We start from the raw sequence: 16,351 nt of genomic DNA on the forward strand, positions 1-16,351 counted from the left end.
ATTGTCTACAATAATGAATTCCCTCAAGAAAACGTTTTCTGTCATGAACTCTTGTAGCTCGTGACTCCTAAAAATGTGTTCATGCAAGTTGGACTAGAGTAACTGACCCAAAAGCCATTTTTCTCCAAAGGGTACGTAATAGCTGTGGTCTCAGCTGCTGTGGCCTAAGGAAAGCTTTCATGTCATGTGAGTTGCGAGGTAAAGATTAGCCAATGTCATTTGACTTCCTCTTTTATTTGTTATTTTATTCAAGATTCAAACTATTTATTAAAACAGCAGATGAACCGCTTCACTAATAAAGCGTGAAGGGCACTAATTCTGCCGTTTAAGGTAACCTACAGTAAACTATTTCTGCACCATTACTGGCACTAAGTGAAAGTGGCATCAAACGAATATTGTAAAACAAACAAACCGAGTGCTGTAGGTAGTCCTTATATGTTTAAGCCGCGTTTTATGCAAATTACTACCTGCACCCTCTGAAGAAGAAGACGTCAGTTCATTCAGAATCTGATTCATCAACATTAAAGCGAGGTAGAACAGAACAGATTTATGTGCGTAATGTGTATTGTTGTAGTTTTGAATCTGCACACATTTTATCTGAGAATCTTTTCTACTCACGTAATAAGTTGTACAAAATTATTAGTCATTAAAGGTCCGTGTAGGCCTACTTTTGCGTCCATTCGTTTAAAAAAAAAATGTAATATCAAGTTGGAAAATGAGGAAACGACTCATTTATCTTTTTTCCCCCTTATTTGTTATGATTAAAAAGCGAGAATTCGGCTTGATTTTACGGAAGCACTGAACGCAAAGTGATACCTTTTTTTTGTTCGTAATAACGAGATCTTATGTCGTAAAAACGCCATCTTTTCTCATAATGACGAGATGTTATGTCGTAAATATAACAATTTTCTCGTTAAAACGACATATATTTTCTCCTAATAAGGTCATGTGTTGTATGATGTGTACAAAATATGCCTTTATACACATTAGAGAATGTATAAAGCATATGTGCCTTTGTCACACTTTCATGTTTGAAAAGCAAAAGCAAGCTCAGCGTAATCCTCTGCTGCCTGTATTATATAGGCTATAGCCTATTATATATCTTCCGCTGCCTGTATTATGTATTATTATTATTTTGATCAAAATAATAATTGACTTGTTTAGTCAAAAATTGCCAGTATATTTAATAAATAAGAAGCAAACCAAGAATGCTGGTAATGATACTTAAAATATGTCTTACAGGCCTATAGATAGTTATGATATTCGTGGCTACACCAGGGTCCGTCGAAATTAAGAGTGGTCCATTTAGAAGATGGGGATCTGTTGAACTGTAATCTACATCAATAAACTAACAACAATTTGTACAATTTGCTTTGGGCACTGCCACTAATAGGCCTACAGGCAACAAGATCTCGTTATTACGACATAATTGAATGGAGAAAAAAAAATGTATCACCTTGCGGTTCAGAGCTTCGTATGATTTTATATTTTTAGGTTCAGGGATAGAACATGGATAAAAGGCTTGAATATTTGATTTCCACGTATAGGTTTGCATGAAACGCCCCTTTCCGCTGATTGGTCAACCAAACATCATCCCATGCTGCTTTCGGTGTTTCCACAGAATAACAGTCCTCCGCCGCTCGACGGATTCTTAAAGTGTTTAATAAACTCTCTCATCAAACAACTGGACTAATGCTATGACACAGATCACGCTGGAGAGGGACTAGAAAGGGTTTTCTTCTCTATAGGCATGGATTCTACAACAAAACTTGCTAAAGAAATATTAGCTGATTATTTCAGAAATATTAATGTAGGTTACCTCGCATCTGCACCCACATTACCCATCAGCTTACTTCTTTGACACACCACTAGGTCCAACTATCAAAAAACTATAAAATGTTAAAGTGTTAAAATGTTCAACCAAAAATGAAATTTATATAATTAATGACTAACTCTAATGTCGTTCCACACCTGTAAGACCTCCGTTCATCTTCAGAACACAGTTTAAGATATTTTAGATTTAGTCTGAGAGCGTATCCAAGTCTATGCACTATACTGTCCAGAAAGCTAATAAAAACATCATCAAAGTAGTCCATATGTGACATCAGTTAGTTCATTAGAATCTCTTGAAGAATCAAAAATACATTTTGGTCCAAAAAAAATCACTTTATTCAGCACTGTCTTCTCTTCCGGGTTTGTTTTCAAACCTCAAATAAAGATTCGAACAGTTATGAATCAGCATATTGATTCATGATTCGAATCACCAATGTCACGCGATTTCAGGAGTTTTGGTCCAAAAATAACAAGAACAAAAACTATGACTTCTAATCTTGACACGTGATCCTCAAATAAAGATTTGAACGGTTATGAATCAGCGTATTGATTCATGATTCGGATCGCGTGTCAAACTGCTGAAATCACGTGACATTGGTGATCTGAATCATGAATCAATCCGCTGATTCATAACTGTTTGAATCTTTATTTTAGGATTGAAAACCCGGAAGAGAAGACAATGCTACACCGAACACTGATGATACAGCTCCGGTGTAAATCCGTTCATGCCGCATCTGAGCTGCATTAGGTGTAAATACAAAGATGGATTTTGTTGATACTGACTTAATTTAATTGGTAATAGACATACAGTGTCTTCTTATTCTGACTGAATTAATTGATGAAATGTAGATGTATGACAATACATTAAAAAATACTGTTCATCTCTGGCTTTATTGCTCATTGTTATTTGAGGGGTTTGATCTTCTCTCAACTAAAGCTCATCCTTTATTTTACTGTATTATAATGAGTATTTAATATTACCTCTAAACTTTGACTATAGGCTAGGCATGTTGCATATGAATTATTCTAGTAATAACTTTGAGTAGCTGACTACTCAGCAGGAAATACTTTACTGTTAAATGTAACATGTAGACACTGACTGACCTCCATCTGACTGCAGGCCTCATCATGTGAATGGACAGTGTGACGCCTGTCAACAACAGAATGGCACCTCTAGTCGACTGACCTGTGTGATGCTTGACAGATGAGTCAGATCTACTGCAGCAGATCTATTTTCCATATGTTATGAAATGTTGGAGGTAAGAACGGATCAGTGAAACGCTTAATGTCCTAGCTTGAAGTCAAACAACAGCATCTGTTAGTTAAATGTAAAATGTTTTAGTGATATTTTTGGAAGCCTTTGTGCATGCCTTAATATGCTTCCTATGTAGAGAGCACACAGGTTTTTGGAACATAGGTAATATTGCCCCTTTATCGGCCCCATCTCCTCTGCTCAAAACGTGTATGGTCTCAGTGTCAGGAAGCACATGTGATTTTACACCTAAGTGTTTGCTGTGATGTACTGTCTTATGTACATGGGGTTCTGTGTGCACTTTATGTGCGAATAAGCCTGCAGTACTAGACAAAACAAATCCTACACTCCATCCCGGTATCAGCTGCACAAAAGGCTTCTGTATTGGAGTCGTGACCACAGAGACATCTGTGATATAAAGAAATGAGATCGGAAATTGACCATAATGAAAATATTGAACTCTGATTTTATCTTTGAACCAGGGAGAAATTACTGGTGATTTGCCTGTTGCCAAGAGACTAAAGCAACAGAGTTAATTCTCTCAGGTAAACACACACACACACTCACACAATATCAATAACAACTGCAATACCCATTTATCTGAAAATTATTGGTTTAGTGTATGGTAGGCAACATGGCAAACAAAGCTTTATTACAAAAAATAATAATTAAGGATTAAATTGAGAAAAATAGACAGTAAAGTAAAAATATATATATATAATGTTTTGCTCTATCAAGTAAATGCTCCCTTTTTCATCATTGATAATAATAAGAAACGTTTCTTGAGCAGCAATATTAGCATGTTAGAATCATTTCTGAAGGATGTGACACTGAAGACTGGAGAAATGATGAACTAAGATGAACACATACTGTAGAAGAATTGTTTGTCATGTTTACTAATGTTAAATATGAAACCTTACTGTAAAGTGTTACCAAATATTGTTATCTTTATAAAATAGGACTATTTTACAGAACATTTATTTGCTCTATATATTTTAGATGATCTTGTTAGCTTAGCAATATGCTAATGTGAAACACTTTTGGAAGAAATAGTTTTGTTTTTTTGAATATTTTTGAATCAAGACTTTATTTCAAAAAGACAATTGAGTAATGTTCACATACTCTTGAAAAGTCCCTGGATGACCTAGGTTATACTTCCAATGATGTTGTGTTCGAAATCAAGTATTGAGTAGGTAGCACATTTGAATTCAAATTTACTTTACAACCTTTAAAAAAGTACACTCTATATACGATCAGGCATAACATTATGATCAAGGTGTGCTGTGGTGTCTGGCACCAAGATGTTAGCAGCAGATCCTTTAAATCTTGTAACCTGCGAGGTGGGACCATAGACTTGTTTGTTCAGGACATACCACAGATGCTCGATTGGATTGAGATCTGGGGAATTCAGAGGCCAAGTTAACACCTCAAACTCGTGCTCCTCAAACCATCCCTGAGGCATTTTTACTTTGCTCTGGCGCATTATTCTGCAGAAAGAGGCCCCAGTCACCAAGAAATGTCAGTTTTTCATGAAAGGGTGCACATGGTCTGCTTAGGTAGATAGTACGTGTCAAAGTAACATCCACATGGACCCAAGGTTTGCAGCAGAACATTGTGCAAGGCATCACACTGCCTCCGCCAGCTTGCCTTCTTCCCATAGTGCATCCTGGTGCCATGTGTCCCCTAGGTAAGCGACGCACACATAATCCGCCATGCACGTGATGTAAAAGAAAGCGTGTTTCAACAGACAAGGCCACATTCTTCCATTGCTCCGTGGTCCAGTTCTGATGCTCACATGCCCACTGCTGCCGCTTTTGGCGGTGGACAGGGGTCAGCATGGCCACCCTGACTGTCTGTGGCTATGCAAACGCAACAAACTGTGATGCATTGTATATTCTGACACCTCTATCAGAACCAGCATTAACTTCTTTAGCAGTCTGAGCTACAGTAGCTCGTTTGTTTGATCAGACCACAAAGGCCAGCCATCGCTCCCCAATTGCAGCAATGAGTCTTGGCCGCCCATGACCCTGTCACCGGTTCACCACTGTTCCTTCCTTGGACTACTTTTGATAGATACTGACCACTGCAGACCTGGTCAGCCATCACAATTTGGCCCTTGTCAAATTCGCTCAAATCCTTACGCTTGCCCATTTTTTTCTGCTTCTAACACATCAATTTTGAGGACAAAATGTTCACTTGCTGCCTAATATATCCCACCCACTAACAGGTGCTGTTTTGAAGAGATAATCAGTGTCATTCTCTTCGCCTGTCATGTTATGTCTGATCGGTGTGTATATGTGAATATACTGTACATTACTGGCAAAAGAATTGCGACACCCCTCCAAATCATTGAATTCAGGTGTTCCAATCGTTAAGCGACAGGTGTATAAAATCAAGCACCTAGGCATGCAAGCACTTCTACAAACATTTGTGAAAGAATGGGTCGCTCTCAGGAGCTCAGTGAATTCAAGCGTGGTACCGTGATTGGTTGCCACTTGTACAATAAGTTCTCACTACTAAATATTCCACAGTCAACCGTTAGTGGTATTATAACAAAGTGGAAGCATTAGGGAACAACAGTAACTGAGCCATGAATTGGTAGGTCACGTAAAATCACAGAGTGGGGTCAGCACATGCTGAGGCACACAGAAGTCGCCAACTTTCTGTAGAGTCAATAGCTACAGACCTCTAAATTTTATGTGGTCTTTCAGATTAGCTCAAGGACAGTTTGTAGAGAGCAGCTGTATCCAAGCCTTACATCACCAAGTGCAATGCAAAGTGCTGGATACAGTGGTTTAAAGCTTGCAGCCACTGGACTCAGTGGAGCAGTGTTGTCTGGAGTGAAGAATCACATTTGTTGGAACAGTTTGGGGATGTCAATAAAGTTCATTCACATGTAAAGGCAGGCGTCCCAAAACTTTTGGCAATGTAGTGTATTTAATATGCTGACCCAGAAAAGGTCATATAAATGTCAAATCATGTATAAATATGAAGCCTCTACATTCCCCTGAACAATGTGAAATGCAGAGTGAACTGATCAGTTTTACATTAGTTTTCCAAGGGATCACTCCTATGGGCCCTGTCTCACATCCTCCTCATAACTATGACACTAATTAGCATGTCTAGTGCAAGCCATTGGTTTGTACACCTCTCATTGTTATGAAAGTTTCCATAATAATATGCGGTTTACTTTTTTTTTTTTTTTTTAAATCACGTGTTATGTGTTGACCTAACAAACAAAACAATGAAAATACTCTGTCACGGGGCACATGTTCCAGTGTTATGTAACGGTTCAGGGGATCAGAGGAAATTAAAAGGATCTGAATCTGTGAGAAATATCCTCCTGCACTGTTGACACACACACAAGCAGAAGAGATATCCTTATCAAACAGACACTCTTAATTAGTATTCAGTACCATGTGCAAGATAACCTTTATGAAACGTCACTGCAATTTTCTTTAAACAGTAGAAAAAGAAGGCCTTACAAAGTGAATTCCATGTGAAAAATGAGACCACAAAAACAGGATTTAAAAAGTGTTCCTAAAAAAAAGTTAAACAAGCATTTTTAGTGAGTAGAAACATAGTACCGGTACATCTGTGATTTTCATTTAAAAAAATGTTGGCCTCAGCCTTGTTTAGTAGATATGGTGCATTGTCCCTTTCAAATCTTTCTAACATAAAGGACAAATAAACGTCTGTGTTGCCAAGCACATGACTGCTTGAATCGTTCTTCCAGTCACCTGACCGCCATTGTAAGGGTGGAATTGTGACTTTCAGTGAGATTTTTCTAATTCTGTGTGAGCCTCTCTGCCCCCAGACTTCCAGTCATACGTCTCACCCCAACACCTTTTGACCTCAGTCCCTCCTCCCCTTCCAATCCAGGCCTCCTGTTGTTTTTCTGTTCAGCCGTGCACTTTCCGTAAAAAACAAGTGGTGCTGAAGGACATGAGGCCTGCCAGGAGTGATTTTTCTGCTTCATTTCTTGTATTTAAGTGCAGGATCACTGAGAAAAGATTTGATTTTGAAGAGAACACTTTTGTATCCTTTTATTTTTCGACCTTTATCTACTTATGTTAGTCTTAGTTTTGCTCCAAAAACAGACAATTTAGCATTACATGAGCATTTTGCACCCTCTTTCTGACCCTTATAATTAAATGGCTGTACTGATATGATTAGCTAATTTCCGAATAACGGCGTAGTTCAAGAAACTTGCTAAATACTTAACAAGTGTAAATGTGGGTGGTCATACGTTAAAGTGTTATCCCGTTATTGTGGTCATAGTCTTGCATAACCAGACTAACTGCAAAAGGTCTGCACTCCATAACAGCGTTCATTGCCCAAGGAGTCAAGGACTGAAAAACAGTAGACGAAAAGTCACCGAATTACCTACTACTTCCACCGACGTTGTCAAAATCAAATACTTAGGTACTACGTTTAAATTTGAACTTACTTGCATGCGACAGTTAAAAAAAGTATGTATGTAGTTGTAGAATGAATGTAAACTGGACGTACTGCATCTGCCATGTTACCATTATTATGTGAACTACCAGCGTCAGCTGCACCTCCATGCATTAATTCTCTCCCGTGGCCTCATGGGATAGTAAAGTGTCCATCGAATACGCTTTTCAGAATCTCGGCGGAAGTAGAAGGTCACCGAACACACCAACCTGCAGTGGGCACGTGATCATCAGAACTGGACCACGGGAGAATGGAAGGTGGCCTGGTCAGATGAATCACGTTTTCTTTTACATCAGTTTGATGGCCTGGTGCGACGCTTATCTGGGGAACACATGGCACCAGGATGCACTATGGGAAAATAGCAACCCGGCGGAGGCAGCGTGATGGTTTGGGCAATATTCTGTTGGGAAATCTTGGGTCCTGCCTTCCATGTAGATGTTACTTTGACACGTACTACCTACATAAGCATTGTTGCAGACTATGTACACCCTTCAATGGAAACGGTATTCCCTGGTGGCTGTGGCCTCTTTCAGCAGGATAATGTGCCCTGCCACAAAGATCCCCAGATCTCCATCCAATCGAGCATCTGTGAGATGTGCCGGACAAACTAGTCTGATCCATGGAGGCCCTACCTCGCAATTTATGGGACTTAAAGGATCTGCTGCTAACGTCTTGGTGCCAGATACCACAGCACACCTTCAGGGGTCTAGTGAGTCCATGCCTCGACGAGTCAGGGCTGTTTTGGCAGCAAAAGAGGGACCAACAGAATAGGACATAAGACCATAATATTATGCCTGATTAGGGAGGGTGTATGTATGTATAATATATATTATATATATATAAACTCTAAAAATTGTTTTGATTAATTTAAATAAAGCTGAGATAAAGACAACGTTAAAAAAAATCCTTCAATGAAATGAAATAAGTTGAAGTACTAAAATAACTAAAACAAAAAAATAAAACTAAGTAGAAAAAACTAATAAAAATGAACATTTAAAATATACAAATAAAACAAAAAAGAAAGAAAAGAATACATTCTGGTAGTATTTTTTATCCTTATGACAGTAGATTTATTTAGTTTAGTTTTTTCCTTCATTCCTATTATTTGTATAGAGCCCTCAGTTGTTATTGTTACAAAAATAAAAAGGTTTTCTAGTCAAACTACTGATAAAGAGTAAAACGTTGAGGTAAAAGTTTTTCAAAGAGAGTGACATTCACTAAGCTTTCGTTTAGTAGACCTTAATATCTTTTTGACACAGTTTGTTCATCACATATCAGTATTTAAAAAAAGTTCTTGACATACTCACTTTTATAACTCCTTTTTGACAATTGATTGACAATGATGGTCATTGCTAGTCGGGAATAATGCCACTTAACCGAGTAAAAAGGTTTTTGTTCTCTTGACATTTGAAACAGGACAGTAAAGAATGAGTATAAATAATCGTGACAATTATCTGGTTCAAATCACTAAATTGCAGGATTACTTTTAACAAACAATTTATTTTGAGGGAGCCAATTTATGTCTATTTTTGCCATTAATTTGCCAATTGCTTCCGCTTTAAAAAATAAAGGGTCAAAATGAGTACTAAATTAATTGATTAAAAAATACATAAATTAATGTTATCTGTTCACATTTGCTAGATCACAAAATTAATCAAATATTTTGATAAAAAATGTATATGATTTAAAGCATTCATAACCCTAAAATGGCTTCCAAATCTGGGTTCATGGAAAGCAGGGGAAAAAACATATTAAGCAAATAATAGAATGGAAAAAATAAATTAAAAATACAAGGACAAAATGGTGGGGAAATATAGAGTAAGGTCATGATTTATAGTTAGATAAACATGCTTTAGCTGCGTTTAAAATGTCAAAAACATCCATTTATTCTCTTTTGTTCATTCTCTCACACACATATAACAACACGCATACATTCTCCTTTTCACAAACAAACCCTTTAATTATCTTAGCACAGACACACAAACACACACACTCACACACTTTCAGTCTCATTCCTGATCCTCAAAGAACACCTTGGCCATGGCATGGCCCACCTTTTGAACTTTCTTCTCTTTGGCATCGGGACCCATGTTCGCTCGGGCCAGACCCAGCCAATACGTCTCAGTCCGCATTTGATAATCTGCAAGCGCCTCTCCAGGCTTTACTGGAGGATGGTCTGCATCTAATAGAGAGATACAGAGAAAATATCAACACCTGTCCAGATTACTGCTTCCTCTTTCTTTGAAAATCCCTAAACTATACCTTGATATTCTCTTTGGTATTGCCACTTGATGTTCACTGTAACATCTGGGACTTGAAGTACTGAAATGGAGATACTTTGAACACCCCTCAAAAAAGGATGATGAGGCAACAAAGTGTCTTTGTTTAGCATGCTACCCAACCACGAGGCAGCCACAAGCTAACAATCAGTGACGTTATTACAACTGACAAGTGAAACAGGCATCTAACAATAATGAATTTAAGCGAGAAGGACCCCAAAGCAAAACACACAGCTCTGGTTGTCAAAGAAGATCAGTGGATGTTGACCTGGGTCTTGGCGGCTAAACCTTTGGTCATGTCTACCTCATGGACCTGACCCAAATCAATCATGGCCTTGATCGTTAAGAAAAATGCATGTGCCAGTCCACAGGGATGGGCTTTGAACTGCTGACACAGGTATGAAACTGATTATTTTTGAAAGTGAAAATGTGAAAGTAAAACTGACTATCAAAATACTTTTCTGTCATAAATGTGTTTGAACTTCAAAAGTAAGACAGTGGCAAAATACATACCTTCTTCACCCTCCTCTTCAGATGTTTCCTCTTCCTCATCATCTTCCTCATCATCACCTCCCTTTGCATCCTCTTCTTCATCTTCATCTTCTGATTCTTCCAGCCACTCCTGCGTCTCTAAAATAAGATTTCAGTGCTTGAGTGTGGAAATATCAAAATACAGTTGGCACACTTGTTGCTACTTAACATTTATATGTGACATTTACATGATATGTGTAAGAGTTTGAACAGCAGCCTATGAGAATTTACCAATCTCTGAGAAATGTTGATATAAAAAGAAGAAAATAGAAAAAACCTAGAAATATACAAAACAATTTTTAATCTGTTTCATCTCTATTTTCAACACATGGACGGACAGACAGACAGACAGACAGAACCTTAAAAGGTTAGTACCCAAAAGTGAAAATGATGTACCCTCATGTTTTCCACACCCGTAAGACCTCCGTTCATCTTCAGAACACAGTTTATATTTAGTCCGAGAGCTTTCTGTTCCTTCTTTGAATGTATGTACGGTTTACTGTCCATGTCAAGAAAGGGAATAAAAACATCATCAAAGTGGTCCATATGTGACATCAGTTAGTTAATTAGAATCTTTTGAAGCATCGAAAATACATTTTGGTCCAAAAATAACAAAAACTATGACTTTATTTTTATATTTTATTTTTTAGCATCGTCTTCTCTTCCAGGTTTGTTGTCAATCCGCGACTCTGCAGTGACGCTGCTGACGTGTTATCTGGTGCGCCTGTGTATTCAGGTTTAAATAAATATGGCTGAGCAAAAAAAATTCATGTTTCCTCTGTGTTGAAATCCTTAGACATGTTTGCGAAGGTTATTTTGTTTACAGCATGCATCTCCCTCAGACTATAAATTAAGCTTGCACACACTAGATAACACGGCAGCAGCATCACTGCGCAGTCGAGAGCGCGGATTGAAAACAGACCCGGGTTTTTGTTATTTTGGGAATAAAATTTATTTCCGATGCTTCAAAATATTCTAACTAAACAACTGACGTCACACATGGACTACTTTGAGGATGTTTTTATTACCTTTCTGGAAAGGGACAGTATACCGTACATACATTTTCAATGGAGGAACAGAAAGCTCTGGGACTAAAATATAAAGTTATTAAGGACATAATTTTCCTTTTTTGGTGAACTAACCCTTTTATATCTTCCTGCTAAAGCTAAGAGAATTCTGGGCTCTTTCCACTTACTTGGATCCATTTCCACTAGAACGTCCCACTGGTCCATCTTATGCAGGTCCAGGCTATAGAGATCACTGAGGGTGAATTGTCGATCTCCCACCTCAAACATTCCGCCGTACAAGTACAACTTGCCGTGCTTTACTGTTGCCATGGCACTAGAGCGAGGAGACGGCTCCACTAAGGAAGCCATTGCAGCCGCCTCAACCTCTTCATCCTCCTCGTCCTCCTCCTCATCTTCAATGTCATCCTCTGTCCTTGCAGCTGGAATCACTTCCTTGATGGTCATTACCGTTCCGTCCTCTGCAACAATCTCTTTAACAATCTCAGTGGGACCTTGTGCCTTCTCTTTGTCCTCTTCCGTTTCAGCCGTCTGTTCTCCCTTTGCTCCACGGCGCCTCTTCTTCTTTTCTGACTTATTACCCTATTAAAAAAATAAATAAATAAAGTCTCTATTTAAGGGCTTTATTAAAGCAAAACATCACACCAACCTTTAGCTGTGCAGGAAACCACCGGTTTTTGTTGATATCATAAAAGTAAAGGTCATTAAAGAAGTCTCCTTCCAAAGACTCCTCATCTTCCTCGTCACAGACGCCACCGAAGAGGAGCGCTCGGCCCCCGGGGCCCACAGCCAGCGAGAAGCCAGAACGAGGATGGGGCTTCACTCCTGCAGGGTTCACTCGCGTCCATGTCCACTTTTCTACAGGACGGGGCAAAAATCATATGCTAATCTTTTTCAGAAATGGGCAAGTGTATCTTCAAAACAAAACCAGAAATGGAGAGAAAAGCAGCGATCCACAGCGATCACTGTGGAGGCTCTAATGATGGTACCTTGCTCCTCTTTGCCTTCCCTCCTCAGCAGGAACATGTCAGAATGGATGGTTCCTTTATCCACATCCTTCTTCGCTCTCTGGAAGAGAAAAGCGGCCATTACCACCTACGTTTGTTTACTCTCCTGGGTTTACTCAAGGTCATGAGTATGAGGTAACGCTGCTCTGTTTATTATATAAGATATATTAAACAAGTATAAGTTTGTTTAAAATGATGTTATGACATGACTCTGTGCGTTCGTTCAGCGGCTGCTGTGACACTTGTTCACACTGCTAAGAGTAAAGAGTTTTGGCCAAATAAAACCAAGGGTAACGCAGATATGACGATAATTGACATACAACTCCCTGAGATGCTATGCTCAGACGTCCCGGTTTCTTGATTACAATAGCATTTTCTCACAATTTACAAATAGTTGGAAACATTAGGGTTATTGTAAGAACTCAACTGAACAAAATATATAACACTGGCCTGGTAGTTTTTGGATATTTTGCTGCAAAAATACTACATGGTGTACCTTTAAGTGTAAAATCTGAGTAATACATTGCAGTATGCATAATAAATAAAAAACACAGTTATAATCAAAACATACAGATTTGGAGTATCCACCATAGATGATGATGCCATTGCCGTCAGGAGTGGGGGTCATTTGACAGGCTGAACGTGGACAAGGGCCAGTTCCTGTGGGCTGGAGACGGCTCCATGTGAATGTGTCCAGGTTAAATGCATGAATATCATTGTAATATATATAATCCCTGTAGAGTGGAGAACATCATTAAAAAAACGGTCACTTGAACAAACATTTGAATAGTGATTTTATATATATATAAATAAAATATTACATTTTGACCATTAAATTTTATATTTCAGTTTACTATAATAATATATTATAATACTATAAAAAGAATTTGCAGTATTTCAAGTTCATCTCATCTAATAAATAAATACATCTACTAAATATACTAATTCATATTGTTAAACATTTTCTGAAACCTGTAGCTCATTGCGAAACCACATTCCCACTTTAGGGTACAACAAAAAGTAACAATTTTTCTTACAATACTGATTTTAATAATGACAAGTTGAAGCTGGGGACATATACATCTGCCTGTACCTGGTGCTTTCATGGAAACCTCCAAACACAAGCAGTTGTCGTTTGCTCAGGACCATGCGATGTCCACTCCGGCCAGACGGAGCGCCAGGAGCTCTGAGAGGACAAAGTGGACATAATGTTATGCCTGATCGGTGTAATATCTTATGATGAAAGATTACAAAAACAAAAATGTCTAGTAGTATAGCATGCACTAAAGAATCATGCACAATATCCATGGTATTTTGATATACACTATATTGCCACCGGTTTTTGACCTTTGCCACAACCTTTACATGCATATGAACTTTCAACAGCTTCAACTCTTATGGGAAGGCTTTCCACAAAATTTAGGAGTGTATTTATGGGAATTTTTGACCATTCTTCTAGAAGGACATTTATGAGGTCAGGCACGAATGCTGGACGAGAAGGCCTGGCTCACAGTCTCCGCTTCATCCCAAAGGTTTTCTGTCGGGTTTAGGTCAGGACTCAGGCCATTCAAGTTCCTCCACACCGAACTCGCTCAGCCGTTTCTTTATGGACCTTACTTTGTGCACTAGTGCACAGTCATGTTGGAACAGGAAGGAGCCATCCCCATACTTTTCCCACAATGTTGGGAGCAAAAAATTATCCAAAATGTTTTGGTGCTGAAGCATTAAGAGTTCCTTTCACTGGAGCCAAGGAGCCAAGCGCAACCCCTGAAAATAAACCCCACACCATAATCCCCCCTCCACCGTCTATCGGATTGCCTGACAGAAAAGCGTGATTCTCCAGAGAAGACTTCTCCACTGCTCTTGAGTACAGTGGCTGTGTGCTTTACACCACATCCAACGCTTTCCATTGCACTTGGTGATGTAAGGCTTGGATGCAGCTGCTCGGCCATGGAAACTCATTCCATTAAGCTCTCTGTGCCCCGTTATTTGTCTAATCTGAAGGCTACACAAAGTTTGGAGGTCTGTAGCACCTGACTCTGCAGAAAGTTGCTGACGTCTGCCCACTGCGCCTCAGCATGCGCTGACCCCGCGCTGTGATTTTAAGTGGCCTACCACTTCGTGGCTGAGTTGCTGTTGTTCCCAATTGTTTCCACTTTGTTATAATATCACTAACAGTTGACAGTGGAATATTTAACAGTGAGGAAATTTCATGAATGGACTTATTGCACAGGTTTAAACCCATCACAGTACCAAAAACAAAACAATGCTCACTTGACTTGCTCCCATGTGCGTGTGCCCAGGTGAAGCACCCACAGATCTTTATAGTGGTAGAACTGCTCACCGTCAGGAGATGCAAACTCCCCCCCAAATATCCACATCTGCCCCCCGCCCTGGGGAACTACCACTGCCTGCCAGGAGATGGAGAGACAGAAAAATGCTTGAGATAAATGATTATTATGTTAGAACAGTCTGGCCCCTGGTGGTGAAGTCTGATATAACACGTTCAGCATTACCTACATTTTTTCAGTCAAAACAAAGACATTTATAAATGTCTCAAGTGAGTTAAAGGAGTACCTGTTGAGCGCAGCGTCTTGGAGGAGGGTTCGGGATCTCCGCCTTCAACCAGGTGTTCTTCTTAATGTTGTAGAAGAATAATTCATTGTACAGAAAAGTCTGGAAGAATGGAAACATTTAAGTGACGTCAAGTCAAGGCTTTTTGGAAAGGACATAGTTGACACATAGTAATTATCAACCGTAGCCTTTACAGCATCCATTTAAGCACACAGCTGATCCAAATCTGTACCTAAATTTACATTTACATATTTTTTATTATTAATTCTGTTAGTGCAGGTGCTTTCAATCTTTTCGATGCCACAATCACAGCCAATTATGACCATCCTCATGCAAGGGACAACCATCCTAAAACTTAAAAGCCAGTCAACAATACATTTTTAAATTATACCTTGAAAATGTAATATAATATGCAAAGTAGTACTATTTGGAAAATATAAAGTTTCTACTGTCATACTTTTTTATACACACTATAGTAAAGTCCTTAATATATTTAAATCAATGTTTTATAATTATTTAATCTTAACAGGAATTTGATTGATACAACTCGAGTTTGCAAACCCCTGTGTTAATGAACAACTGTGTTAATTGCTATAAACTATGGTTTTATTAACAATGGCAAAGTTTTGTGAGAGATATGAACTGTGCTTGGAAATAAACTGGACAGAAAATAAACTGATAGCTTGTTTTAGTTGGTCATTACCTGGTATATATGTCATACCAGCACCAAGGAGGATGGTTTTTGGAACATGACAGCTGATTGACCAGCTAATGAGCATCTTAGACCATCTAGAAACCAGCTCCAAAGCAAAGCTACATTTACCAACAGGGGTGCCATGAAATACCCACTTTCTTCCCATTGAAAAATTCCCCTCCGAATAAAATCAGCTCGTCTTTTTCAGGATGCGCACATAGAGAGGCGTTCAACCTGCGGAGACAACGAGCTGTCAGTCAAATGTCACAATAACCGTCACGTGATTCACACCTGCACACATGAACGCGCACCTGGGTGACGGAGGGGCACACGCAGTCTCGATCACCTGCGTCTTTTTCGCGTCCAGAGACTGAAATTCTGCTATCAACGCCTCTAAATCCTCCTATTTCAATAAAACACAGAATACAAGTGTTATTTTCTGACATGTCTGCTGGTTTAGAGCGTTTTTGTTGATATAAGTTTCCTCACCTCCTCTCTTTTCGATCGTTTTGACACCTTCTTCTCCATTTTGGCGGCGGTTTTCTCTGCTCCTTTAACTTTCTTTTCTTTTTTACCCTTTTTACCCATTTTGATTGCTTTAAATAACGCAGGATGAAGTAAGCGTGACAATTACAACCACATGGAGATTTAAACGAACTACAAGAGAGATGATATACTTCCGCCAAAAACACGCCTCT

At 38.9% G+C, this 16,351-nt stretch overlaps 1 protein-coding gene across 1 annotated transcript; it reads right to left on the reverse strand.

Moving 5' to 3' along the window:
- Positions 1-9,357: 9,357 nt before the first annotated feature.
- Positions 9,358-16,351, reverse strand: klhdc4 (kelch domain containing 4). The gene is made up of 12 exons (XM_067435816.1): positions 16,143-16,351; positions 15,965-16,056; positions 15,809-15,887; positions 14,963-15,061; positions 14,660-14,796; positions 13,479-13,571; positions 12,957-13,119; positions 12,368-12,446; positions 12,028-12,236; positions 11,549-11,960; positions 10,336-10,452; positions 9,358-9,725 (listed from the first exon to the last, which is right to left on the reverse strand). Exons 1-12 carry the CDS (start codon positions 16,239-16,241, stop codon positions 9,553-9,555), a joined length of 1,752 nt encoding a protein of 583 aa, XP_067291917.1. The 5' UTR covers positions 16,242-16,351; the 3' UTR covers positions 9,358-9,552.

The sequence above is a fragment of the Pseudorasbora parva genome, chromosome 25, assembly GCF_024679245.1.
Source record: "Pseudorasbora parva isolate DD20220531a chromosome 25, ASM2467924v1, whole genome shotgun sequence".
NCBI classification, from domain to species: Eukaryota; Metazoa; Chordata; class Actinopteri; order Cypriniformes; family Gobionidae; genus Pseudorasbora; species Pseudorasbora parva.

What these genes read in the sequence shown, in the direction of transcription:
- klhdc4 (XM_067435816.1), bottom strand. Translation starts at nt 16,241, where the DNA reads ATGGGTAAAAAGGGTAAAAAAGAAAAGAAAGTTAAAGGAGCAGAGAAA. An exon ending in ATGGTGGATACTCCAAATCT is followed by an intron (nt 12,447 to 12,956) that starts GTATGTTTTGAT and finishes TTTCTCTTCCAG; the next exon opens with AGAGCGAAGAAGGATGTGGA. An exon ending in TCTAGTGGAAATGGATCCAA is followed by an intron (nt 10,453 to 11,548) that starts GTAAGTGGAAAG and finishes ATCTTATTTTAG; the next exon opens with AGACGCAGGAGTGGCTGGAA.